General features: G+C 53.1%; 2 protein-coding genes across 6 annotated transcripts; one reads left to right on the plus strand and one right to left on the minus strand.

The window, feature by feature from the left end:
- The first annotated feature begins 214 nt into the window (after positions 1–214).
- LOC111936801 (uncharacterized) lies at positions 215–13,917 on the plus strand. 5 transcript variants are annotated; one of them, XM_086871778.1, is made up of 15 exons: positions 215–396; positions 438–835; positions 1,068–1,148; positions 2,671–2,820; positions 3,131–3,241; positions 4,702–4,787; positions 5,470–5,629; positions 6,099–6,411; positions 7,760–7,887; positions 8,092–8,212; positions 9,247–9,398; positions 9,857–10,450; positions 12,744–12,881; positions 13,507–13,623; positions 13,779–13,917. In XM_086871778.1, the coding sequence occupies exons 2-14, from the start codon at positions 791–793 to the stop codon at positions 13,600–13,602; spliced, it is 2,175 nt and encodes a 724-aa protein (XP_086727904.1). In that variant the 5' UTR covers positions 215–396; positions 438–790; the 3' UTR covers positions 13,603–13,623; positions 13,779–13,917. The 5 variants fall into 5 exon arrangements, with proteins under 5 accessions (XP_086727904.1, XP_086727905.1, XP_086727906.1 ...); XM_086871779.1 differs by having other exon boundaries at positions 216–396; positions 518–835; XM_086871777.1 differs by having other exon boundaries at positions 229–396; positions 3,065–3,241.
- Positions 13,918–20,398: 6,481 nt separating this feature from the next.
- Positions 20,399–23,664, minus strand: LOC111936799 (uncharacterized). The gene is made up of 3 exons (XM_086871835.1): positions 23,452–23,664; positions 22,248–22,329; positions 20,399–22,061 (listed from the first exon to the last, which is right to left on the minus strand). The coding sequence occupies exons 2-3, from the start codon at positions 22,300–22,302 to the stop codon at positions 20,959–20,961; spliced, it is 1,158 nt and encodes a 385-aa protein (XP_086727961.1). The 5' UTR covers positions 22,303–22,329; positions 23,452–23,664; the 3' UTR covers positions 20,399–20,958.
- Between the last annotated feature and the right edge of the window lie 1,159 nt (positions 23,665–24,823).

Consider the following 24,823-nt stretch of genomic DNA (forward strand, 5'->3'; position numbering starts at 1 on the left):
ATCCGGGTGACGGCCAACGGCCCATGGAACGTTGGGGTTTGGATCCTGGCAATGGCCAACAGCCCCTGGAATGTTTGGGGTTTGGATCCTGGCGACGGCAAACAGCCCATGGAATGTTTGGGGTCAACGGCCCATGGAATTTTTGGGGTCAACGGCCCATGGAATGTTTGGGGTCAACAGCCCCTGGAATGTTTGGGGTTTGGATCCTGGCGACGGCCAACGGCCCATGGAATGTTTGGGGTCAACGGCCCATGGAATGTCTGGGGCTTGGACCCTGCAGCTGCCGACGGCTCTTGGGCCTTGGGGTTTGGACTTTGCAAAGGCCAATGGCACTCTGATATTGTGCTATTGACCCTGCAAAGTCCAACGGCCCTTGGACATCAAGATCTGGACCCAGCAAAGTCCAACAGCCTTTGAACATCAGGGTTTGGACCCAGCAAAGTCCAACGGCCCTTGGACATCAAGATCTGGACCCAGCAAAGTCCAACAGCCTTTGGACATCAAGATCTGGACCCAGCAAAGTCCAACGGCTTTTGAACATCAGGGTTTGGACCCAGCAAAGTCCAACGGCCCTTGGACATCAGGGTTTGGACCCAAAAAATCCAACAGCCTTTGGACATCAAGATCTGGACCCAGCAAAGTCCAACGGCCTTTGAACATCAGGGTTTGGACTCAGTAAAGTCCAACAGCCCTTGGACATCAGGATCTGGACCCAGCAAAGTCCAACAGCCCTTGGATATCGTCTTTTAACCTTGCTACTGCCAAGATCCCGCGGCTATTGGCATTTGCCATGGCCCACGCTGCTCGTGCCAAGGGGCAGATGGAGATGCAGCGGGTGAGGAAGCCGCTGCTGGCCCTGTGGCCAGCCCAGGGGAGGCTGTGTGGGCCTGGGCTGTCCCACAGGGAAATTGGGTTCCCCTCGGGAATACCGAGGGATTATCAGCTGGCTGCTCTGGAGCTGGTGGCAGCTGCAGTGGGGACAAGCCTGGGAGGCAGAGGGGGGCTCCTGGCTTGGAAGGGTGATTCCCTCAGGGAGTCCGAGCGTGCTCTTCCCTGTGCTCCTCCAGGAACCTCGAGGGCTCAGGATGAGGCTGCAGTTCACTTCCCAAATCCATTCTTACCAGCGACGCTCCCCGGGAGCCCCGGAGGTGAGTGTGACCGTGCTGAGCCGGCTCGGGACCGCTCCGCAATGGGATTTAGGGAAGGCAAGCGCAGGGAGCCTGGAAGGGAGATGCTGCTGATTTGTGGAATAAAAGGAACCCTGTAACTCACAGAGTAGTTATAAGAGCAGGTATGAATTTATTCAGCGCTGAGGTGCATGGGGATATCTCCTCCAAAAAGCATGCACCCTTTTCTGATTTGATTTTCCCTTTTTATCCTTTATAGACCAGGTTTACACGATACACCTAATACATATTCATTTCCTAACCCCGCCTGTCTTCATATTACAATTAGCTCCATGCCCTTTTTAGTCTTTTTGGCCGCTTTTTGGGACTTCAAATCCATTTCTTCCAGCTTAGGGTCCGAGGAATCTCCTTTGTCCTGTGGTGCCTTTGTCTTTGCATCTTGTTTGTGTATTCCAGCTCCTTATCTCATCTTGCAGTCTGACTCTTTTTCCCGTTCTTGTGGATCAGGGTGTCAGGGTCTGGGTTTTGTCAGACACCCCTTTTAGTCAAGCATTTTTTCTAATTCTTAATTTCTCTGTTTCACTGTCCTGCCGTGGGGCTCCTGCCTGCTCAGAGGGGAGGTGGTGTCTCTGTGTTCCCCCAAAGGAGATTGCTCTGTGTCCTAGTTTAGGGCAAATTAGGGAGGAAAACTCCAAATGGGGGTTTCCCCAGGGAAATGCCCCCTCCCCACCAACTGGTCGAGGAAAGGAAAAAAAATTCCTTGGAGAGAAGTGGAAAAAGCTGTTTATTTAACAGAAATTGAATAATATTAAATAATAAAACCTCTTGCCATTCGATGGGATGGCAAGTCTAGGAAGAAAAGTCCTTTTCATGTGGTGTAGCTTGGCTTGCTCAGGTCCTTATCAGTCCTTTCGGCCGAGGCCCAGGCCCCGGTGGGCCACAGGCGTGAGCTCCCGGGGTTTGGCTGGGTGTTCAGTCCAGAGCAGGCTTGCACAGATCCAAGAAAACTGGAAAAAAACAAAGGTCCAGGGAACTCCTCTGCCTCAGCTAGCTAAAACTAACTAAAAGTCAGAGAGAAGCTCTGTCCCGCTGTCTGTCCGTGCTGCAGACACCACAGTCCAGGAGCGGGGTGTGTGGGAGTGATGTTTTCCTTAACACACTGCGCGCTTCTTCTTCCCCCTCTCTTGCTCTCAAAGCCAGTCCTAAAGGTGCAGAACTTAATATATAACATAAACCAGACGATTTGGGGATACCAGTATCATAAAGTCACCCCAGGACACTCTGTCAGCCCCACAAGGTGTCTGGAGATTGGAGAATGGCAGCAGGAACCTGACCTGGTTTGATTTCACTTAAATTAAAGGGCCCTGTTTAATTTCACTGTAACCCCAGGAATAAACGCACTAAGCACGAGCTACGCTCAGTGTAGAAGCGGATTTTGTACGCTTGGCTGGGTTTTGGTTCTGTTAGGATCAGAAGAGATGCCTCAGGGGTACTTTGGAATAGGAAGAGAATTCCTGACTAACAGCTGGGTGTGGGCTTTCAGGTGCCCTTGGGCAACAGGGACAGCACGGCCAGTCCTTGTATCTGCACCGACAGCTCTGGGAAAATCATCTCAGCCCCGAGATTCACCGATGCACAGCATTCCTTTGGGCTGGTTTGGGAAGCACTGGCAAGGAGACAAAGGGCAACTCAGGTGAGAACTTCTGCCTGCCCTCCCCACTGGCCACGGGCTCAGCTGCTGAGGCCTCGCTCAGCTCGACGCCTTCCCTTTCGCTCAGCCAGCTGAGGCCCTTTCTTTCTCCCCTTGGCACTCGTGGTCCTGCACTGCCTTGCTGGTCTCCCCAGCTCCGTATTCTACATTTTCCCCCTCGATTCCACCCCCTCAGCACAGCTTGTGCCTTCAGGGGAGCTGTCTCTCTGCTTGCTGCTTTTCCCAGCTCTCTGCAGCCACCTTTCCTGCTCGTTCCTGGTCATTTGTGCTCTTTCCCTGCCCGTCTCTGCAGGCCCTGAGAGAAGGGCTTTATGCCAGGAAGGACTCAAACAATTCCCTGCTAGTTGGAATCAAAGAGGACATCAATGTCCTCCCTGAGCAGAGGGAGGCTCTGCAAGAGCAGGTGAGTGGAACAGCAGCGGCACCGCCGCCACCCAGCAGGTGCTCTGTGCCCTTCTTGCCTTTCCACGGCACAGGGGGTGATCCCTGGTGCCGTGGGGGATCCATGGAAGCTGCTCTGAAGGACACCCAGGGCTCTGCTGGATCTCAGCTGCTGCCCTGGACAGCTGGGTTCTTCACCAGCAACCATCAGCGTGGATTTCTGCTGGCCTCTTGCTGCTAGCCTCGCTTCTGAGGTGCTTCTCCACGCGCCCTTGGTGACCCAACGAGAGCTCAGAACAAGATGTGCATATCCACCGTGAAACCGCTCCTTTCAGCACAGGGACAAGTGGAAAGTTTGGAAATGGAAAGGAATGGAAAGGAATGGAAAGGAATGGAAAAGAAAGGAATGGAAAGGAATGGAATGGGAAGGAATGGGAAGGAATGGGAAGGAATGGAAAGGAATGGAAAGGAATGGAAAGGAATGGAAAGGAATGGAAAGGAATGGAAAGGAATGGAAAAGAAAAGAATGGAAAGGAATGGAATGGAAAGGAATGGGAAGGAATGGAAAGGAATGGGAAGGAATGGAATGGAAAGGAATGGAAAGGAAAGGAATGGAAAGGAATGGGAAGGAATGGAAAGGAAAGGAATGGAATGGAATGGAATGGAATGGAATGGAATGGAATGGAATGGAATGGAATGGAATGGAAAGGAATGGAATGGAAAGGAATGGGAAGGAATGGGAAGGAATGGGAAGGAATGGAAAAGAAAGGAATGGAAAGGAAAGGAAAGGAAAGGAAAGGAAAGGAAAGGAAAGGAAAGGAAAGGAAAGGAAAGGAAAGGAAAGGAAAGGAAAGGAAAGGAAAGGAAAGGAAAGGAAAGGAAAGGAAAGGAAAGGAAAGGAAAGGAAAGGAAAGGAAAGGAAAGGAAAGGAAAGGAAAGGAAAGGAAAGGAAAGGAAAGGAAAGGAAAGGAAAGGAAAGGAAAGGAAAGGAAAGGAAAGGAAAGGAAAGGAAAGGAAAGGAAAGGAAAGGAAAGGAAAGGAAAGGAAAGGAAAGGAAAGGAAAGGAAAGGAAAGGAAAGGAAAGGAAAGGAAAGGAAAGGAAAGGAAAGGAAAGGAAAGGAAAGGAAAGGAAAGGAAAGGAAAGGAAAGGAAAGGAAAGGAAAGGAAAGGAAAGGAAAGGAAAGGAAAGGAAAGGAAAGGAAAGGAAAGGAAAGGAAAGGAAAGGAAAGGAAAGGAAAGGAAAGGAAAGGAAAATAAAGGAATGAAAGGAAAGGAATGGAAAGGAATGGAAAGGAATGGAATGGAAAGGAATGGAAAGGAATGGAAAGGAATGGAAGGAATGGGAAGGAATGGAATGGAAAGGAATGGGAAGGAATGGGAAGGAATGGGAAGGAATGGAAAGAGGTCCTTTGCCTTTCCTCACAGTATCTGCTGACATAGACAGGCTGTAGCCTCTGACTGCTTTGTTCTGTTTGGCTTTAGGTGGGAGAGTTGACAACAGCCCCCAGAGAGTCACAGGAACTGGTTGTCCACAAAGCTCAGCGAGAGGGGAGTGAGGCCCTAGAGAGGTAAATGAGAGCCTGCGGGACCCTGTGATGAATGGATTCCCTCTTTCTGGTCTTTGCATCTGCCAGCATTTCCGAGGTGGCAGAGTTCTGAACTGTCCATGCAGGCATGTTCCATCCTCTGGATGTTGTGCCTCATCTCTTTTGAGCCTGCAGTTACAATTTTGCTGAAGACAAAGCTTTTTGGGGTATCCCTGTCCCTCTGAGCGCTGTTCTGTTGTTATGGGCGGTGTCTGAGCCTGCCCAAGCTGCAGTGCAAGGAGCTGGACACATCTGTTGGAGTCTGGAATACAGAGTGTGTGCCCTTGTTTCTGATACTTAGTTCTAAGATCCAGAAAAACACTGGATTTCATATAATATGAAATTCATGAGCATGTTTTCATGGTGATGCGTGAAAACAAACGTTGAAGTTGGATAGAAAAAGCTAAAGCGTGTGTAGATTAGAAAGTTTTTTAAATCACTGGGTGAAAAAGCTAGTTTAGAGAACAGGAGACAAGAACATCCATCAGCTCCACCTTGGGTCCGGTGACTGGAACCCTCTGGGAGCTGGATCAGCCTGGCATCCTGATCCCTTTGCTTGGCAGAACATCCCAAACCCAGCACTTCTGATCTGAGCCAGATTCCTCTCTGAGGAACCCCAGGGATACAAATGCCTCTCAGGACCATCTCGTGCCTTGTTCCCCAGCCCAGCTGTAGCTCTGGAAGAGAAGAAACTGAGCCTCAGAAGCCTGGAAGGAAACAGCCTGGCCTGGAGCAAACAAACATCTCAGCTTCGTTCTGCCCTTCAGCGGAGTGAGCAGCTCCTCTCAGACCGCGTAAGAGAACTGCAGGAGCTCAACAGCCAGGTAACCTGTGCGCTGGTGTCCTCCAGGGACACACAGCATCACCTTCAGCCTCACCTGGAGGCCCCAGCTGCTCCCCTCTCCCAGCTGCTGCTGCACCCCGAGGCCAAGGCTGGCTCTGGTGTCTCCTGATGAGGTTCTGCCCTGTTCTCTCCTGCTGGGTCCCAGCAGGAACTCTCAGGAGAAGCAGGACAGACTCCTCTGGAGCTCCTCCATCCCAGTGTTATCCCAGGGAGTGCCGGGGCCGGGCACTGAGCAGTGTGGGGGCTCTGCTGTGGTTATGGCAGGCTGGGGAGGGCTCTCCCAGCACAGCCAGCTCCTCCGGTGCCCCACCAGGGACACCCATCACCTCCTTTTCTTTGTTCTGTCTCCATCGGAACGCTTGGCTGTGCCCCCGCTGTGCCCAGTGTGCGTTTTGAAGCCGTTTCTCCTTTGTTCCTCCTGCCCCTGAGGCTGTGCTTCCCCCTTCCAGATCCGCTCCCTGCAGGAAGCCATGCAGGACAAGGATGCAGCCCAGGCAGCTCGGGAGGAGAAGCTGCTGCAGGAGCTGCAGGAGTCCCGAGCGGGCGAGCGGCGCTTGAGGGACTCGGTGCAGGCGCTGGAGGCTGAGGTCTCAGAGCTGCGCTCGAGGCTCCGTAGCTCCGAGGACAGAGCAGAGGCCTTGGCCACGCAGTGCCAACAGGCCAGCGGTGCCCACTGCCAGGCTCAGAGCCAGCTGGACAAACTGCTCCTGGCTGTCCACCGCGCCATCAGGGACAGCAGCAGCGCGGCCGCGTGGAGCCCAGGCAAGCGCGGCCGGCTGGGTTAGCGCGTGTGGAGCTCGCGTGGGAGAGCGGGCGCGGCGGTTTGGGGTCATCCCGGGATGCTCAGCCTTCCCGTTTAGGCTGACTCCAGCCTGGGGAAGCCTCCACACCCCTGCAGTCACAATCTGTGTGTGCACGGTGAGAAATGGCCAGAGCCAGAAGGGAAAAGTCCTGACAAGCCACGGGGCCTGTGCCGCCGTCCTTGGGGTGTCGGTGGTGACCCAATGAACCTGTGACACACGGGTGTCTTGGTTTGAAAAGAAACCTCTCTTGAAACGCAGAAAATGCAAACCACTCCCTCCTCCTCCTCACAGTTATTAAAATATTGTAATCACAGAGCTCTCAGGCAAAGATACGGGAACAGGAATAACAGTTCTTTACTAGGAAAATCAAAATAAAAATGCAGTGGAACAAAAAAGAAAACCAACAAAAACCAAATCTGACAGAGTCGGAATACAGCCTGACACCCTGTTGGTCAGGGTGTTGGTAACAGTCTGATTAGATGGTGGCTGCAGTCCTCCTGGAGTGACAGCTGTGGTTCTGTTGAAGCAATGATCCTGTAGAAGATTGTAGCTTACCTCTGAAGTTCCGGTGCTGTAGATGGGTCTGGGCTCTCCTCTGGGAATCCAGTGGAGAAAGACTGCCTGTGGTGTTCTGAATCTCTGATTTTATCCATGCAGGAATGCTTGGCTCCGCCCCCTGGGTGGAGCATCTCACAATGGGATGATGTCATTTTATCCGTCCTGCAGTGAGACTCAATGGCCCATCACCAGAAGATTCCCCCGGAGGGAGGATGGGTGGTGGGAGAGATAAAGAAAACTTCCCCAGCAGGTTTTAACGACTATCCCATTAACAGAAAATATCCCCCAGTTTTGAGGTGGAAGAGATAAAGAAAACTGCCCCAGCAGGTTTTAACAGCTATCCCATTAACATAAAATATCCCCCAGTTTTGAGGTGGAAGAGATGAAGAAAACTGCCCCAGCAAGTTTTAACAATTATCCCATTAACATAAAATATCCCTCAATTTTGAGGGATGGATCATGGAAGAGATAAAGAACACTGCCCCAAGTGGTTTTAACAACTATCCCATTAACATAAAATATTCCTCAGTTATGAGGTGGGAGAGATAAAGAACACTGCCCCAGCAGGTTTTAACAGCTGGTGATAGAACACAGAATTTTAGTGACATCTTGCATTACAATCCAAGATAACAGGTCCTGCTGCACGGGGGGCTTCTAGGACAGTGACAAAGGTGCTGCCACCTTCTGTAGAAAGAGGCCTTTGGAGAGCCTGGAATTAAATCCTGAACCAGAATGTCTTCTCTTTTCAGAAAAGGGCCATGTCGTGAGCCTGACTGCTTCTCAGGCCGGGGATGTCCCCACAGAGCTGGCGGTGGACGGAGCGGCAGCAGCCCTGCAGGACCTGTGGCAGCAGCTGGAGTGTTCCCAGAAAGATCTGGTAACGTGTGCCCAGAGCACCCCGAAATCCCGTCCTGCTGCTGAGCAGAGTGCCAGGGTGGGTGACAGTCCTTGTAGAGGGGGAGGAAGGAGGATCACAGTCACATCTCCCAGTTCTGTCCAGCTGCCCTCTCCCACCTGGGCTATTTGTGTTTGCAGCCCTTTGTGCCAGCAGTGGTGATTCTGCTCCTCTCACCCCTTCCAGAACAAAGCCAGGAAGAAGATTCGGGTCTTGAAGCTGCAGCTGAGCACGACACAGGCTCAGAGGGACTGTTTCAGTGCCCGCAACCAGGAGCTGCAAAAGCAGCTGGCTGACAGCCAGGAAGGTACAGCTTCTCCTCTCCCACCCCGTCCTGTCTTCTGCAGGGATCCCTGATCCGCAGGGATCTCTGACGCCACGCAGAGCAAAACCGCAGTGCCCAGAGGTGGGAGAGAAGAAAAACTACCAGCAGGAGACTCATCCATAGTGAAAGCTTTGTTGTGGAGGCAGATCCCGTGGCTGGCGGCGCACCTGGCTGTGCTAGGAGCGATCACCTGCACAGGTGGTGCCTTTCAGGTGCCGTGTCTCTGCCAAGGAGCTGGATGTCTCAGCTTGATTCCTCCAAACTCCAGGCCATCCAGAGCCTCCAGGCTCTTGGTCTCTCTGGAGCAGGGCTGGGCAGGCTTCCCCTTTCTCCTTTTGACTGCCCACCCTGCACAGGCCTAAAAACAAACACACTTTCATATTACTCTGAACCTTGCCCTTCTTCTCCTTCTTCTCCTCCTTCTTCTCCTCCTCCTTCTCCTTCTCCTTCTCCTTCTCCTTCTCCTTCTCCTTCTCCTTCTCCTTCTCCTTCTCCTTCTCCTTCTCCTTCTCCTTCTCCTTCTCCTTCTCCTTCTCCTTCTCCTTCTCCTTCTCCTTCTCCTTCTCCTTCTCCTTCTCCTTCTCCTTCTCCTTCTCCTTCTCCTTCTCCTTCTCCCTCTCCCTCTCCTTCTCCCTCTCCCTCTCCTTCTCCTTCTCCTTCTCCTTCTCCTTCTCCTTCTCCTTCTCCTTCTCCTTCTCCTTCTCCTTCTCCTTCTCCTTCTCCTTCTCCTTCTCCTTCTCCTTCTCCTTCTCCTTCTCCTTCTCCTTCTCCTTCTCCTTCTCCTTCTCCTTCTCCTTCTCCTTCTCCTCCTCCTCCTCCTCCTCCTCCTCCTCTTCTTCTTCTTAGTATTGTTAGTATTGTTATTTTTATTTTTTATTTTTTTCTGCCCATTTTCCCTCATTTCTGTCAGTTTTGGAAGCCCCGGTGGGTTCAGGGCCTGACAGGCTCAGCCAGGCAGAGATGCAGGATGGAAATCAGTGTTGCTTTGCTTTTCCCCTTCCCCTCCCCTGCCGCAGCGACGCGCAGGGCAGAAGGCAGGAACTCTCTAGAAGCTGCCCTGAGGGAAGAGGCCGCTGCCAGAAGGGAAGAGGCTGTGGCTCTCCAGCAGGAGTTGGAATCTTTGCAGAGGAAACTGGAGCACGTGGAGAAGGAAAGGAAGGATGTGCTGGTGAGAGTGGCAGACACCACAAAGGGCGGTTTTTTTGTGGATTTGGGGCATTTTGCCATATCTGAGGAGCGGTTTAACTTAACCTTCCCCCAGTTTGACTTTCCTAACTGCATTCCTCCGAGTAAAGAGGAAAATGTGTCACAGCCGTGTCAAAACCAGCCAGGCCTGAGGCTGCTGCTTTTCCTCCCTGCTGGAGCTTTCTGGAAGCTGTAGCTGTCGGTGCCCGCCCCTGGAGCTCCGTTCCTCCCCGGAGGAACACCTGAGCAGGGCTCCAGGAGGCCAGGGAAGGGCAGAAAGGAGCCTGGGACAGGCTGAGGGAGCTGGGGAGGATCTGCAGCACCCCGAGAGGCAGGGAGAGAGGGGCAGCCCGTGCCTGGAGCCGCGGCAGGTGCTGAGATCTGCTACGAAAAGCAAACCGAGATGGAATCACTGACTCTTTTTTTCTCCCTCTTTTGGAGCATGAATGGGACAGTCTGCAGGCAAACAGCGAAGAACTTGAGCGTCAGATCAAGCTCCTGGAAGAACCAGTCACAGCCTCTGAAAGCCAAGCAATTGCAGCCATGGACAGGAATCATTCCCTCCAAGAACTCCGGACTATCATATCCATCTTCCAAGTGAAAAAGGAAAAACTGGAAGCACAGGAAAAGAAACTGGAGATGCTCCAGAAAGAGGCAGAAGAGGCCCAAGCTCTGCAGGGGAACCTCACTCGCGTGACTGCCGACCTCTCAGAGAGGGAGAGGGAAATCAGGCTGTACCGGGAGCAGATGAGAATGCTGGAAAAGAAGAATTTAATGCACATAACTTCCTTGCAAAGGAAGGAACTAAACCAGATGAGGAGGGAAACTGAGAGGGAAGCCATGAGGGAAAAGCTGGAGCATATGGCTGCTGCTTTGAAGCAGAGAGAAAACAGAGAACTCGAATGGAGGAAGAAGGCTCAAGCCCTGGGTGCTGCCCTTGCCAAGAGTGAAATGTCCAAAGGGAGTCTGAGGAAAAAATTAACAATCCTGCAGAGAACAGCTGCCAGCAGGGACACGGACTGCTCCTTTCTGCAGGTAGGCACTGGGGTTGATCTTCACTCCAACGTCCCTGAAGGATTCTGATGCTGTTTCCCATCAAGAGGTGGGAATACAAATCCCTGTCAGCCCATGGCCTGGGTGGGCAGAGCTCTCAGGGCTCAGGAAACTCAGGTTTCCTGGCACAGCTCTGGAGCTTGCCCTTTCCCACTTGTTTTTTCTAAATGCCAAACCACCACGCTGTTAAAACTGGTTCCAGCCCAAAATCGGGGTGTGGGGAGCTGTTTCTGTCCTGCCTGGACAAGGGGAGGCCACAGGTGGTGTCGAAAAGAGCGCAGCTGATGTGAGTGGTGTCACCCAAACCCCCAGAGCGGCCTGGTTTAGCTCAGCGATGAGGTTTCTCCTCATATTCGAGCCAGCAGATGTTTGTGGGGTTCACTGGTTTTCTTCAGGGATCCCGGTCTATCAAGCCAGCAAAGAAATCAGGGGTGGAATCTCTCCCTGGTTTGCATTCCACAGTTGTTTATTATTACTATTATTATTACTATTATTATTATTATTATTATTATTATTATTATTATTATTATTATTATTATTATTATCATCATCATCATCATTATCATCATTATCATCATTATCATCATTATTATCATTATTATATTATCATTATTATATTATCATTATTATTATTATTATTATCATTATTATCATTATCATTATCTTTATCATTATCATTATTATCGTTATCGTTATTACTATTACTACTATTACTACTATTACTACTATTACTATTATTACTATTATTATTCCACAGTTTATTTATTATTCCACAGTTTATTATTATATTTATATAATAATATCCACAGATATTATTATCCCCTTTCTGTGAAGGGGAATCCTAAGGACGAGAGACCAAGGATTTGGGGTCTGGGGGTTTATTTTAACAGGGGTTTTTCGGAGGGAGGGAACATCAGAGAGAGAAACAATTATTTTTCTCAGCTAGTACATTTCACAAACTTTCTACAAATCAAGGTTACATTCACTAAGACAAGGAAATAACAGACAAATAAATAACTTCTTCAAATGCCCACAAAGGTGTAGGAGCATCCTCCACAGAGGGGGAGAGAGGGGGGAAACGTTTCTCCTGGAAACGCAGGAGGGAAAGAAAGGGAAGGCAGGAATGCTCTCTCAGCTTCCACAGCTCAGAGGAACCCTGGGACTGGAAAAACAGAGTGACGAGTTTTCACGCTCTGGAGGGAAGGGTCTCTCTCTCTCCCTGCGCTTTCCCCGGCTACTGAAACTTCAAGAAACTTCTGGAAATGCCAGCAGGGCCCTTTCTCCACTCCATGCCTGGAGCTGAGGAGAAAAAACTTCGGTAACCGTGGTAACCTGACTCCAGGTAAACCACAGGAGAAAAAGAAGCGTGGAGGGGCGAAATCACAACCAGAAGAGGGGAAAAGATGCATCTCAAGCTATCAGCTACAACAGTGATGGGCTAAAGCGAGCAGAGTTTTGTACCAAGGGTTGAACATCAGCTGCACTGGTGCTTGGAGGATGCTTCCAGAGATGGGGGGATCTGAGGGACAGCTTTTGTGGTGCTTTAAAAGAATGGAATCATCTCCTCTCTGGTGCTTGGAGGATGCTTCCAGAGATGGGGGGATCTGAGGGACAGCTGTTGTGATGCTTTAAAAGAATGGCTTTTGTGGTACTTTAAAAGAATGGATTCATCTCCTCTCTGGTGCTTGGAGGATGCTTCCAGAGATGGGGGGTTCTGAGGGACAGCTTTTGTGGTGCTTTAAAAGAATGGAATCATCTCCTCTCTGGTGCTTGGAGGATGCTTCCAGAGATGGGGGGATCTGAGGGACAGCTTTTGTGGTGCTTTAAAAGAATGGAATCATCTCCTCTCTGGTGCTTGGAGGATGCTTCCAGAGATGGGGGGATCTGAGGGACAGCTTTTGTGATGCTTTAAAAGAATGGAATCATCTCCTCTCTGGTGCTTGGAGGATGCTTCCAGAGATGGGGGGATCTGAGGGACAGCTGTTGTGGTACTTTAAAAGAATGGCTTTTGTGATGCTTTAAAAGAATGGAATCATCTCCTCTCTGGTGATTGGAGGATGCTTCCAGAGATGGGGGGATCTGAGGGACAGCTTTTGTGGTGCTTTAAAAGAATATTTTTTGTGGTACTTTAAAAGAATGGAATCATCTCCTCACTGGTGCTTGGAGGATGCTTCCAGAGATGGGGGGATCTGAGGGACAGCTGTTGTGATGCTTTAAAAGAATGGCTGTTGTGATGCTTTAAAAGAATGGAATCGTCTCTCTGGATGCCCACCAGGCTGCTGGAGAGGAAGGGAAGTGGCTGTCACTGCACGCCAAGAAGGGCCTGGAATGCGTGCTGGGTCTGATTGCACCATCAGAAGAGAAGACGGGGAGGAGGGAGCTCAAGGCTGAGCCCAGCAGGAATCTTGGGCAGGTAAAATGGGATTTCGCTGCCCGTGCAAAGCCTCATTTCCCCAGGCAGCACTTTGGGGAGCTCTGCTTGTTTCCTTCCTGTCGCTAGAGAGCAGGAAATGATTCACACAAACACCTCTCAGCATCAGAACAGAAAAAACAGCGCTTTTATTCTCTGACTCCAGTATTTATAGATTCTCAGCAATGACCAGGGATTGGGTAATTAAGTCACCACCTTCCCAATCACACTGGGCATGCGAAATGTCCATCAAAAGGCGTTCCTTAGAAGGAATGTGATGAACAACTTCTGTCTGTAGAACTTTCATGGGAAAGTAACTAAAACTATGAAAACATTATCAGAAGGTTTAATTTTCAGGGAGACACCTTCCCTCTCCCCACTGTGGGCACACACTTGTGTTTTCTCTCTCTCTCTCGGCACCCCATGGCCCTCACAAAGGCTCCTTCACTCTGGTGCCCCCCTCACTGCCCCAGTGTCCCCAGACATGCTCGACTCTCCTCCGGAGCCCACAGCGAGTGCTTTACACCCCCAGTGCTCTCTGGTGCAACTCAGGGTCTCTGGATCCCCCTGCCTTGACATCCAGAGGTCCTTTTGCTGCGTGTGACCCTCTCTCCCACCCCGTGTGCAGGTGGAGCATCGGCGGAGGAGCCGGAAGGGACGCTGTAGGCATCAGGAGAGGGAGAGTTTCCTCTCTGTGCGCCGGGCGTCCAAGGAGCTCAAGTAGAAAAGTTCTTCAATGCCCTGGGTGAGCAGCAGCCCTCCTCTTGAGGCAGGAGGAGAAGGGGTCAGTGCCCTGAGCTCAGTCAAGGGCAGTCTGGGATCCTCTTCCTTGCCCTTCTGCAAGGACACAGCGCTCCTGAAGCGTGGGCTCACCTGAGCTGGGCTCTGTGCCTCTCTCAGGTGTGCCCGCTGCAGCCGGCCCAAGACCAACAGCGCCAGCAGGACGACGTGGAGAGCTGTGCAGGGACCAGCCAGGAGCTGTCCTGCTCCTCACCAGCTGCCAGCCACTATTTTGTCATAAAGAATATTTCCAGGAAAAGATGGGATTCGATTTTTTTCACCGGCACAACGAGGCTCTTGCGAGCTGCTGCGCAGTTTCCCTGCCTGAGGCCAGAGCTGTGCGTGAGACAAGAAATGGGAATTTGAGGGGTTGCCTGCTTCTGGTCCAAGATTTCCTGCTGAGACCCAGGAGAGGGCAGGGGATCAGGAGATTTTCTGGTGTCTCCTTGTCAGGAGGCAGCCCTGGCCTCGGGGTGCAGCGGAGGCTCCCGGCACGGGGAAGAAGCTGGGGGCTCCCAGCTGAAGGTGGTGCTGTGTGTCCCTGGAGGAGAGGACACCACTGCCCAGGTGAGCTGGCTGTTGAGCTCCTGCTCACCTGCTGAGGAGCAGAACCAAGCTGAGAGGTGCTGTGTGTCCCTGTGTGTCCCTGGAGTCCCTGGAGGAGAGGACACCACTGCCCAGGTGAGCTGGCTGTTGAGCTCCTGCTCACCTGCTGAGGAGCAGAACCAAGCTGAGAGGCCTGGCTGGTCCGGCGCGGTGTCCCTCCAGCTGCTGAGGGTGCAAGAGCTCCAAACCACCCCCCCATGGAACCAAGGACTCGCTGTGACCCTTGTGGAAGAAAGGGGCTGCTGTGATTCAGCAGGGCCTCATGGGGACCGTGGTGACACTGCGGAGACCATTGCTGGAGTTCACGGAACCAAGGTCCCATCGTGACACCGCGATTCTGCTTCTTGAGCTTTGGACTTTCTATCAGCAGAAGGACATTGTTTTATCAGCAGGGATTCTCCTCTAGCTGGCTAGGCTATTGTTATTTGCTTAACCAGTACTCTGTATCCTAGGACTCAAAGCAGGCTTTCATTTCTACTTCGATTCTAGCCTTCATATTTTCACAATCTTCTGCCAAACAATTACATTCATAAAGTTTCGCTGTTTCACCCTCCCCAACACACCGTGACACGAAGAAACAGCTTAGAACCAAGGGGCCGTTGTGACTGCCACGGGAAGAGGGGAGGTGTCCTGATGGGACACTGGTGGTTGGGTTCTTTTTCCCCCTCGGACTGAGATTGGTGAGAGAGAGGCAGTTCTCTCTTGTTTGGACTTGGTGGTTTATTCTCCTCTTATCTACATTACATTACAAATATATATATATATATATATATATATATACAAATATATACAAATATATACAAATATATATATATATATATATATATATATACAAGATACAAGGAGCTACGTGCTCTAAGACAGAAAGGTGCAAAATGGCCAACAAAGATCTTTGTCAATGTCTTTTATATGTTATATATGTTATATATGTTATATATATATGTTTATATGTTATATATGTTTTATATATTATATACCCAATTAACAAATGCCAAGTAAATTATTTTTCTTAGGGACCCAATGACCCAACACCTGCGTGCTGCACTGTGGCAATTTTTATCCCATCGCTTCCCGCTACCCAAAAACTTCGAGGGGAAGAAGATGAAGAAGGAAGAAGATGAAGAAGGAAGAAGATGAAGAAGGAAGAAGATGAAGAAGGAAGAAGGTGAAGAAGGAAGAAGAGACAACACCCTAAATTCTCCATCTTGTCTTTTGTTTCCTAAACTGGCTTAACTGACTGTAAAATTGCACTCAGAAGAATGCAGAGACAGGCTCTAATCCCCCATAAAACAATCAGTGTGCAAAAAGCACAATTCTTACCCAACAGGAATCCTTGCAGGGACAAGACAGGTTCAGCCCCTTGACTGATCCCTGCAGTTACCATGGAGCCTTCCCTAACTTTTCTCTCATTCTTGATTTTAGTTGTACACTATTTCTTTGTGTTTGGTTGGCTAACTTGAGTCAGACATATCTTTGTTACTGATGGCTGTAAAATTCTCTCCCTTCACTTTTAAAGATGCGGTCTAAAAGAACACAGAGCTCACGCCCAGTGAGGGGTGGTTGTACCTTGGGGGTGGATAACTTTGGGGTGGAGGTGTGCATGAATATCACTGTTCCAGGCTCTCACGAACCTGAATCTCACGATTTCGGCAGAGTTTCTTGCTCAGCATCTGGACATCTTCCCCATCTCCCGTGGCTGACATGTGGTTTATTGGCAAAGAACCAACGAGTTCCCTTCCCTGCAAGGATTCCCACAGAGCCTGGGAACAAGCTCTCCTCTCCTCTCCCTCCCCTCTCCCTCCCCTCTCCCTCCCCTCCCTCTCCTCTCCTCTCCTCTCCTCTCCTCTCCTCTCCTCTCCTCTCCTCTCCTCTCCTCTCCTCTCCTCTCCTCTCCTCTCCTCTCCTCTCCTCTCCTCTCCTCTCCTCTCCTCTCCTCTCCTCTCCTCTCCTCTCCTCTCCTCTCCTCTCCTCTCCTCTCCTCTCCTCTCCTCTCCTCTCCTCTCCTCTCCTCTCCTCTCCTCTCCTCTCCTCTCCTCTCCTCTCCTCTCCTCTCCTCTCCTCTCCTCTCCTCTCCTCTCCTCTCCTCTCCTCTCCTCTCCTCTCCTCTCCTCTCACCAGATCACACCTGATCCCAGGCCACCTGTGAAAAACGAAGTTCACCATTCTGATAAATTTTAAAAGGTTTAATAAAAACAAAAAGACAATAGGAGACAAAGACAATAAAGCAAAGGGTTAAAACGAAGGATGTGACCCTGAAAATTAAACCTTCTGATAATGTTTTCACTGTTTCAGTTACTTTCCCATGAAAGTTCTACAGACAGAAGTTGTTCATCACGTTCCTTCTAAGGAACGCCTTTTGGTGGACGTTTCGCATGCCCAGTGTGATTGGGAAGGTGGTGACTTAATTACCCAATCCCTGGTCATTGCTGAGAATCTATAAATACTGGAATCAGAGAATAAAGGCACGGATTTTTCTGTTCTGACACTGAGAGTGTTCCTGTGAATAATTTTGTATCCTTTAGTGATACCAGGGGTGCTTGGCTCTCTGCCAAGAGCACCCCTGGTGTCCTGGGAACACCATCATATACCGTATATATACACCACTCCTGCCACACGGATTCATGCATATTCAAATTTTCCCAGGAACTCATTTGCATGGCCACTCCTTGGGTCCGCCTTTACGGAGCACGTGCGTTTCTTGGCTCTGCGGTTTTAATTAATTTCCCATCATCCTTTGATTTGGGCTTTGTCTCGTTTTCTCACAGGTGCTGAGTGTTGGTAGCAGCCAGTCCCCATCATCCCCTCACTGGGGGTTTTCCTGCCTGTTCAGGCAGTTAGAACACACCATACCCACCTCCTAAACTCTTGCTAGTGGCAAGAGAAAAAGAAAAAAAACCCACATTTGTTGGGGAGGGTTGAAACAGGGAAACCTTATGAATGTGATTGTTTGGCAGAAGATTGTGAAAATATGAAGGCTAGGATCGAAGTAGAAATGAAAGCCTGCTTTGAGTCCTAGGATACAGAGTACTGGTTAAGCAAAGAACAATAGCCTAGCCAGCTAGAGGAGAATCCCTGCTGATAAAACAATGTCCTGCTGCTGATAGAGAATCCAAAGGTCAAGAAGCGAGGAAAGAACTTGTAAAGGTTTGTAGAATCTAAAATGTAACACTGTATGTTAATATAGGGAAGTGCATAGGCTGGATGTAAATTCTTTAGTGGGTGTGTCTCATGGTGATTGGTTACTGGGAATTAGAATATTCACGATAGGAAAGGATATATTGGATTGTAACAACTTCGCTCTCTTACCTCTTACCTCTCTTAGCTTTTCTCTCTTACCTCTGAACCCCTCTCCCTCACCTCTTACCCCTTCGCCCCTCTCCCCCACTCTTAATTCTCAGCCCCCTCTCCCTGCTCCAACCCCTCTCATCTTCCCTGCTCTCTCCCTCTGGTTTTTCCCTCTTTCCCTCTGTTGTTCTGACTCCCTCCCTCCCCTTTTCCAACCTCACCTCTCCTGCTCTGCAGGCTCTCCCTCCTGCCCCTGACCACGTAGACGCCGAGGCTGGTGGCAGACACGGGTCTCCCCTCTTTTTACCCTTACAATAAATTGCTTATACCATAACAGCTTGACCCAGGAGAAGTCTCTCACCGCGAGCGAGCGTTTTTTCACTCCAATACACATTCACACAGCAAAAGCCACTCTAAAATTACGCACACGCCATTCATCTCAACACTGGCGAAAAGCCAACATCACAATATGCATTTAAAACATTTAAAATCCCAGGGCTCCTCATCCTCCAAAGACTTGTGAGCTCACGGGCACCCACGGGGACAACAGAGGGGTCTCTTTGGCTCTGGCACTCCCCGGCCTTCCAGAAAGATCTCCCAGCGCTCTCTGCGCTCCTCAAGAGCACCGAGGTCATGGCCAACCCCGGAGGCTCCATGGGGACGCTCCATGGTGTCACTGTTGGACACCAAATAGAAGTGTGGATTCAATCACTGCAGCCAGAACGAGATGCTCAGGAAAAACCTTCATTTTCCAAACTTTTCAGCTTTTTTTAGGGTCTCACCATACAGGTTTAACGTGATTGGTGAAGGGAACACCACCCCTCTGTCCCATTGGTGGGGCAAGAGAAAAACACACTAACCACAGCTGTACAGAACTGTTGAGAGAAAATGAAATTTCTCTAAAAAATAGCCCTTGAGAGAAAATGAAATTATTTACAAAAATTGTCTGTGAAAGAGAGATGTTCTCAAGAGACTTTCCCTTGGGAAAAGATCAGCCACTGACAGGCTGGAGCTCTCTGAGACTCAGAAAAATCAGGTCCACACCAGGGCTCTCCCAGCTGCCAAAGCACACCGAGCTCACGGGATTACACTTGGGACACCAGGGCTGTCTCCAGGGCACTGAGCAGCTGTGATGTCACAGGACCTCACAGGGGCTCCACAGTGACATCCCAGAGCCCGCCAGGCTGAAGAAGAGGTGTCACAGATGGTCACACAGGTGCCATTGTCACATCCCAGAGCTCTCCAGGCTGAAGAAGAGGTGTCACAGATGGTCACACAGGTGCCATTGTCACATCCCAGAGCCCGCCAGGCTGAAGAAGAGGTGTCACAGATGGTCACACAGGTGCCATTGTCACATCCCAGAGCCCGCCAGGCTGAAGAAGAGGTGTCACAGATGGTCACACAGGTGCCATTGTCACATCCCAGAGCTCTCCAGGCTGAAGAAGAGGTGTCACAGATGGTCACACAGGTGCCATTGTCACATCCCAGAGCCCGCCAGGCTGAAGAAGAGGTGTCACAGATGGTCACACAGGTGCCATTGTCACATCCCAGAGCTCTCCAGGCTGAAGAAGAGGTGTCACAGATGGCCACACAGGTGCCATTGTCACATCCCAGAGCTCTCCAGGCTGAAGAAGAGGTGTCACAGATGGTCACACAGGTGCCATTGTCACATCCCAGAGCTCTCCAGGCTGAAGAAGAGGTGTCACAGATGGTCACACAGGTGCCATTGTCACATCCCAGAGCTCTCCAGGCTGAAGAAGAGGTGTCACAGATGGTCACACAGGTGCCATTGTCACATCCCAGAGCCCGCCAGGCTGAAGAAGAGGTGTCACAGATGGTCACACAGGTGCCATTGTCACATCCCAGAGCTCTCCAGGCTGAAGAAGAGGTGTCACAGATGGCCACACAGGTGCCATTGTCACATCCCAGAGCTCTCCAGGCTGAAGAAGAGGTGTCACAGATGGTCACACAGGTGCCATTGTCACATCCCAGAGCCCGCCAGGCTGAAGAAGAGGTGTCACAGATGGTCACACAGGTGCCATTGTCACATCCCAGAGCCCGCCAGGCTGAAGAAGAGGTGTCATAGAGGGTCACACAGGTGCCATTGTCACATCCCAGAGCCCGCCAGGCTGAAGAAGAGGTGTCACAGATGGTCACACAGGTGCCATTGTCACATCCCAGAGCCCGCCAGGCTGAAGAAGAGGTGTCATAGATGGTCACACAGGTGCCATTGTCACATCCCAGAGCCCGCCAGGCTGAAGAAGAGGTGTCACAGATGGTCACACAGGTGCCATTGTCACATCCCAGAGCTCTCCAGGCTGAAGAAGAGGTGTCACAGATGGTCACACACGTGCCATTGTCACATCCCAGAGCCCGCCAGGCTGAAGAAGAGGTGTCACAGATGGTCACACAGGTGCCATTGTCACATCCCAGAGCCCGCCAGGCTGAAGAAGAGGTGTCACAGATGGTCACACAGGTGCCATTGTCACATCCCAGAGCCCGCCAGGCTGAAGAAGAGGTGTCACAGATGGTCACACAGGTGCCATTGTCACATCCCAGAGCCCGCCAGGCTGAAGAAGAGGTGTCACAGATGGTCACACAGGTGCCATTGTCACATCCCAGTATGCTCAGAAGAACACTGAGCTCACCAGCAGTCCCAGGGGCTCCATGGGGACATCCAGGGCTGCCTGCAGCCTGCTCAAGACCCCTGATGTCACCAGCACAAGCTCCTTGGGGACATCTGTCCCTGCTGCAGCTTCAGAGGCCCCCAGAGAAGTTCAGCTGATTTACCAAAATATGGATATGATCCAGTATCAATATCCAGCTGGGACAGACAAACTCTCTAAACGTTTTAGGGTTAGAAAGTGTTTATTAGCAGCACTGGGCCGATGTGCACACAAACCCATCATCCCCCACATCCCCTGGAAGTTCAACCCATGTCCCCACCATGTCCCCATTCCTGGCTCCCCATGTTCCCACCCAATTCCCTGACCCCATTCATGGCTCTCCATGTCCCCATCCATGTCTGTGTCCCTTGATGTCCCCACCCATGTCCATGTCCCCACCATGTCCCCATTCATTTCCCCACCCATGTCCGTGGCTCCCCGTGTCACTGTCCATGGCCGTGCTCCCTTGAGCTCCTGTTGCATTCAGGTGAGCACAGGGAGCCAGGGAGATGTGGACACCACCAGCCAGGTGTCTTCCCAGCACGGATCACCAGGAGCACGGATCACCGAGTCCCTGCCCAGCGAGGCTCGCTGGGGATCATCCAGAGCAGGATGGAGCTGGGGCAGCGCACGAAGCTCTTCCCGCACGCGGGGCACGCGCAGGGCTTCCCTTACCGGGCCTTCCCTTGCTGTTGGCTCACGGTAGAGCTCTGGGAGAAGCTCTGCCCACACTGGGGACACTGTTAGGGTCCCTCCATGCTGTGGGTCCGCTGGTGGGTCAGGAGGGTGGAATTCTTATGGAAGCCCTTCCCACAGTCGGGGCAGCGAAAGGGCCTTGTTCCTGTGTGGATCTGCTGATGCATGAGGAGAGTGGAGCGTCTCTTAAACCTCTTCCCACACTCAGGACACTCATAGGGCCTCTCCACAGCGTGGATCGTCTGGTGGCCGAGAAGGTTGGAGCTCTGGGCAAAGCTTTTCCCACACTCTGAGCACGTGTAGGGCTTCTCCCCGGTGTGGACCCTCTGGTGGATGATCAGGTTGGAGCGCTGGCTGAAGCTCTTCCCACATTCTGAACACGTGTAGGAACATTCCCTGGTGTGAATTGTCTGGTGGATGACCAGGCAAGTGCGGTCACGGAAGCGCTTCCCACATTCCCTACACACATAGGGTCGTATCCCACTGTGGATCATCCAGTGGCGGATCAAACTGGAGCCGGCGGTGAATCTCATCCCACATTCCTCACACTCGTACGGCCGTTCCCCGGTGTGGGTCTTCTGGTGGCGGATCAAATTGAACTTGGCGCTGAAGCTCTTCCCACATTCCCCACATTCGTAGGGCCGTGCCCCGGTGTGGATCCTCTGGTGCACGCTCAGCTGGGTGCTGGTGCTGAAGCCCTTCCCACACTCCCCACATTCATAGGGACGCTCCCCGGTGTGGACGGTCTGGTGGCGGAGCAGATCCGAGGTGTCTCTGAAGCCTTTCCCACACTCCCCACACTCATAGGGCCGTTCCCCCGTGTGGATCATCTGGTGGCGGAGCAGGCGGGACCTTGTGAAGAAACTCCTCCCACACTCCAAGCACTGGTGGGGCTTCTCCCCATCCTGGAGCTTCTCATGGACCACCAGCTCAGAGCTCTGGCCACATCTCTGGCCACCTTCCCGGCTCAGGGTGGGTCTTTCCTCCTCAGAGCACCCTGGGCTGGGTTTGGAGCACCTCCTCCTGAGGGATCTCCGCGGCTTTTCCTCCCCGTTGGATTCCTGTGCCGTGGAGCTGCTCAAAACGGCCTCTTCCACCAGGTTCTGACCCGGGGTTTTGTCCTCCCTGGTCTCCATCCTCAGCTCCTTGTCTGGGGGAGGAAGGACAAGGAGAGGATGGGATTTGCCTCCGTGCCAGAGGGAAGGGGAAGGAGATCCCCCCAGTGCGTCCCCGGCAGGACGGCGTCGGCAGCGGGGTTGTCCTGCAGCCGGGGGCCAGGCTGGGCTGGGAGATGGAGCAGGAGAGAGAGGGAAAGGGGCACTGACTTCCTCCTCACCTGCCTGGCTGTCCTGGGGCATCTTCCTCTTCCTCGCAGCCTTCTCCTCCTCCATCTGGCCAAGGTTTGGGAATGGGAAATCCTGGTTTGGGGGAAAAACAAGGTGTGAGTGCCTTGGCTTTGAAGGTCCCACTGCCCAAATCCATCTCCAGAGGTCACCGCGGCTCTGGTGCCCAGAAAAATCCCCAAACGTAAAGCAGGAGGCCAAAGAAACTCTCCCAGCACTTCCCCCCGTTCCAGAGCCCTTCCTTTGGGGGTCCCGTGGCTCCTGGGGACGCCCCCTCCCCCGGCTCCTGCTCAGCCATGCTCAGGGGGTGTCGGGGCTGCCAGGGCTCATCCTCCCCCGATTCTGCCTCGGCTCCCGGGGCTCCCGGGCTCCCTTCTTCAGCATCCCCCACTCCAGACACTCACGCCTTCCCCTCCCCGACAGCGCTCCGAGCTTCGCCCGACCCGGACCCCACTCATCTCCAGGCCCCACCGCCCCTCCAGGCTGCCGCAGCTCCCCCAGCTCTGCTCTCGCCCCCTCCCCACGCCGGGGCTCCCGCGCTTCATTCCCCGCCGGGACCGGGCCATCCCCGCCGGGACCGGGCCATCCCCGCCGGGACCGGGCCATTCCCGCCGGGACCGGGCCATTCCCGCCGGGACCGGGCCATCCCCGCCGGGACCGGGCCATCCCCGCCGGCACCGGGCCATCCCCGCCGGGACCGGGCCATTCCCGCCAGAACCGGGCCATTCCCGCCGGCACCGGGCCATCCCCGCCGGGACCGGCCCATTCCCGCCGGCACCGGGCCATCCCCGCCGGGACCGGGCCATTCCCGCCGGGACCGGCCATTCCCGCCGGCACCGGGCCATTCCCGCCGGGACCGGGCTATTCCCTGCCGGAACCGGGCCATTCCCGCCGGCACCGGGCCATTCCCGCCGGAACCGGGCCATCCCCGCCGGGACCGGGCCATTCCCGCCGGCACCGGGCCATCCCCGCCGGAACCGGGCCATTCCCGCCGGCACCGGGCCATTCCCGCCGGAACCGGGACATCCCCGCCGGCACCGGCCATTCCCGCCGGGACCGGGCCATTCCCGCCGGGACCGGGCCATTCCCGCCGGAACCGGGTCATTCCCGCCGGGACCGGCCATTCCCGCCGGGACCGGGCCATCGCCACGTGTTCCCGCACTCGCCCCGTGGCCGCCGGCGGGCCGCCGCCCGTACCCCGAAATCCGCCGCGCTGTTGCCCGCTCCGCGCGGTGCCGGGAGAGCCCCTCGGGCAGGACCTGGGCTCCCCTGCCCCGCAGCACGGCCGGGACGGATGAGGACCGGGCGGACCCAGCTCCGGAGCCGCGCAGGGCAAGGAGGGCGCGGGAACAGCGGAAGGAGCGCGGGGAGGGAACCGGGCGGGAACTCCAAGTGGGCGTGGGCTCCTGGGGGCGTGGCCAGATGTATGGGCGTGGCCAGCAACGGTGCGGTCTATTGGGGCGTGGCCATGAAAATCAGAGAGCGGTCGTGCGCGGTGATTGGTGCGCACGGGCGGTGGGCGGGGCCAGGACTGTGGGTTATTGTAACGTGAGTGGGGCCGGTGGGCGGGGCCGGGGATGGGAACGGGACCGGGAATGGAGGAATGGAGGAATGGAGGAATGGAGGAATGGAGGAATGGAGGAATGGAGGAATGGAGGAATGGAGGAATGGAGGAATGGAGGAATGGAGGAATGGAGGAATGGAGGAATGGAATAGGGAATAGGGGAATGGGAACGGGACCGGGAATGGGAGAATGGGAAAAGGACCGGGAATGGGATAGGGAATAGGGCAATGGGAATAGGACCAGGAATGGGGTAGGGAATAGGGGAATGGGAACGGGACTGGGAATCGAAATGGGAGAATAGGAATAGGACCAGGAATGGAATGGGGAATGGGGAATGGGGAATGGGAACAGGACCGGTTATGGGATAGGGAATAGGGGAATGGGAATGGGACTGGGAATGGGAAAGGGAATAGGGGAATGGGAATGGGACTGGGAATGGGAAAAGGACTGGGAATGGAATAGGGGAATGGGAATGGGACTGGGAATAGGAATAAGATACGGGAGTGTGGGATAGGGAATGGGAATGGGACTGGGATTGGGATCGAGAATGGGACTGGGAATGAGATAAGGAATGACAGAATGGGAACAGGAATGTGGGATAGGGAATGGGAACGGGACTGGGATTGGGATCGAGAATGGGAATAGGGATTGGGAATGGGACTGGGAATAAGATACGGGAGTGTGGGATAGGGAATGGGAACGGGACAGGGATTGGGATCGAGAATGGGAATAGGGATTGGGAATGGGACTGGGATCAGAGGCTGCGATGGGAATGGGGCCAAGACACAGGAGCAGGAGGTACCAGGGACTGGGGATGGGGGGCGGGGGGTCACAATGAGGGGAGGGGGTGTCCGGGATGGGGGGACAAGGACACCAGGAATCAGAACGGGATGGGACAGAGGGGACGTGGGGGCAGGGAGGAGCTGGGGATTGGGCGGGGGGGACAGGGGATGACACTGGGGGACACGGGGACACTGTGGAGCGGGTAGGGGGACACCGGGACAG

The sequence above is a fragment of the Cyanistes caeruleus genome, chromosome 37, assembly GCF_971803275.1.
Source record: "Cyanistes caeruleus chromosome 37, bCyaCae1.hap1.1, whole genome shotgun sequence".
Lineage (NCBI taxonomy): Eukaryota > Metazoa > Chordata > Aves > Passeriformes > Paridae > Cyanistes > Cyanistes caeruleus.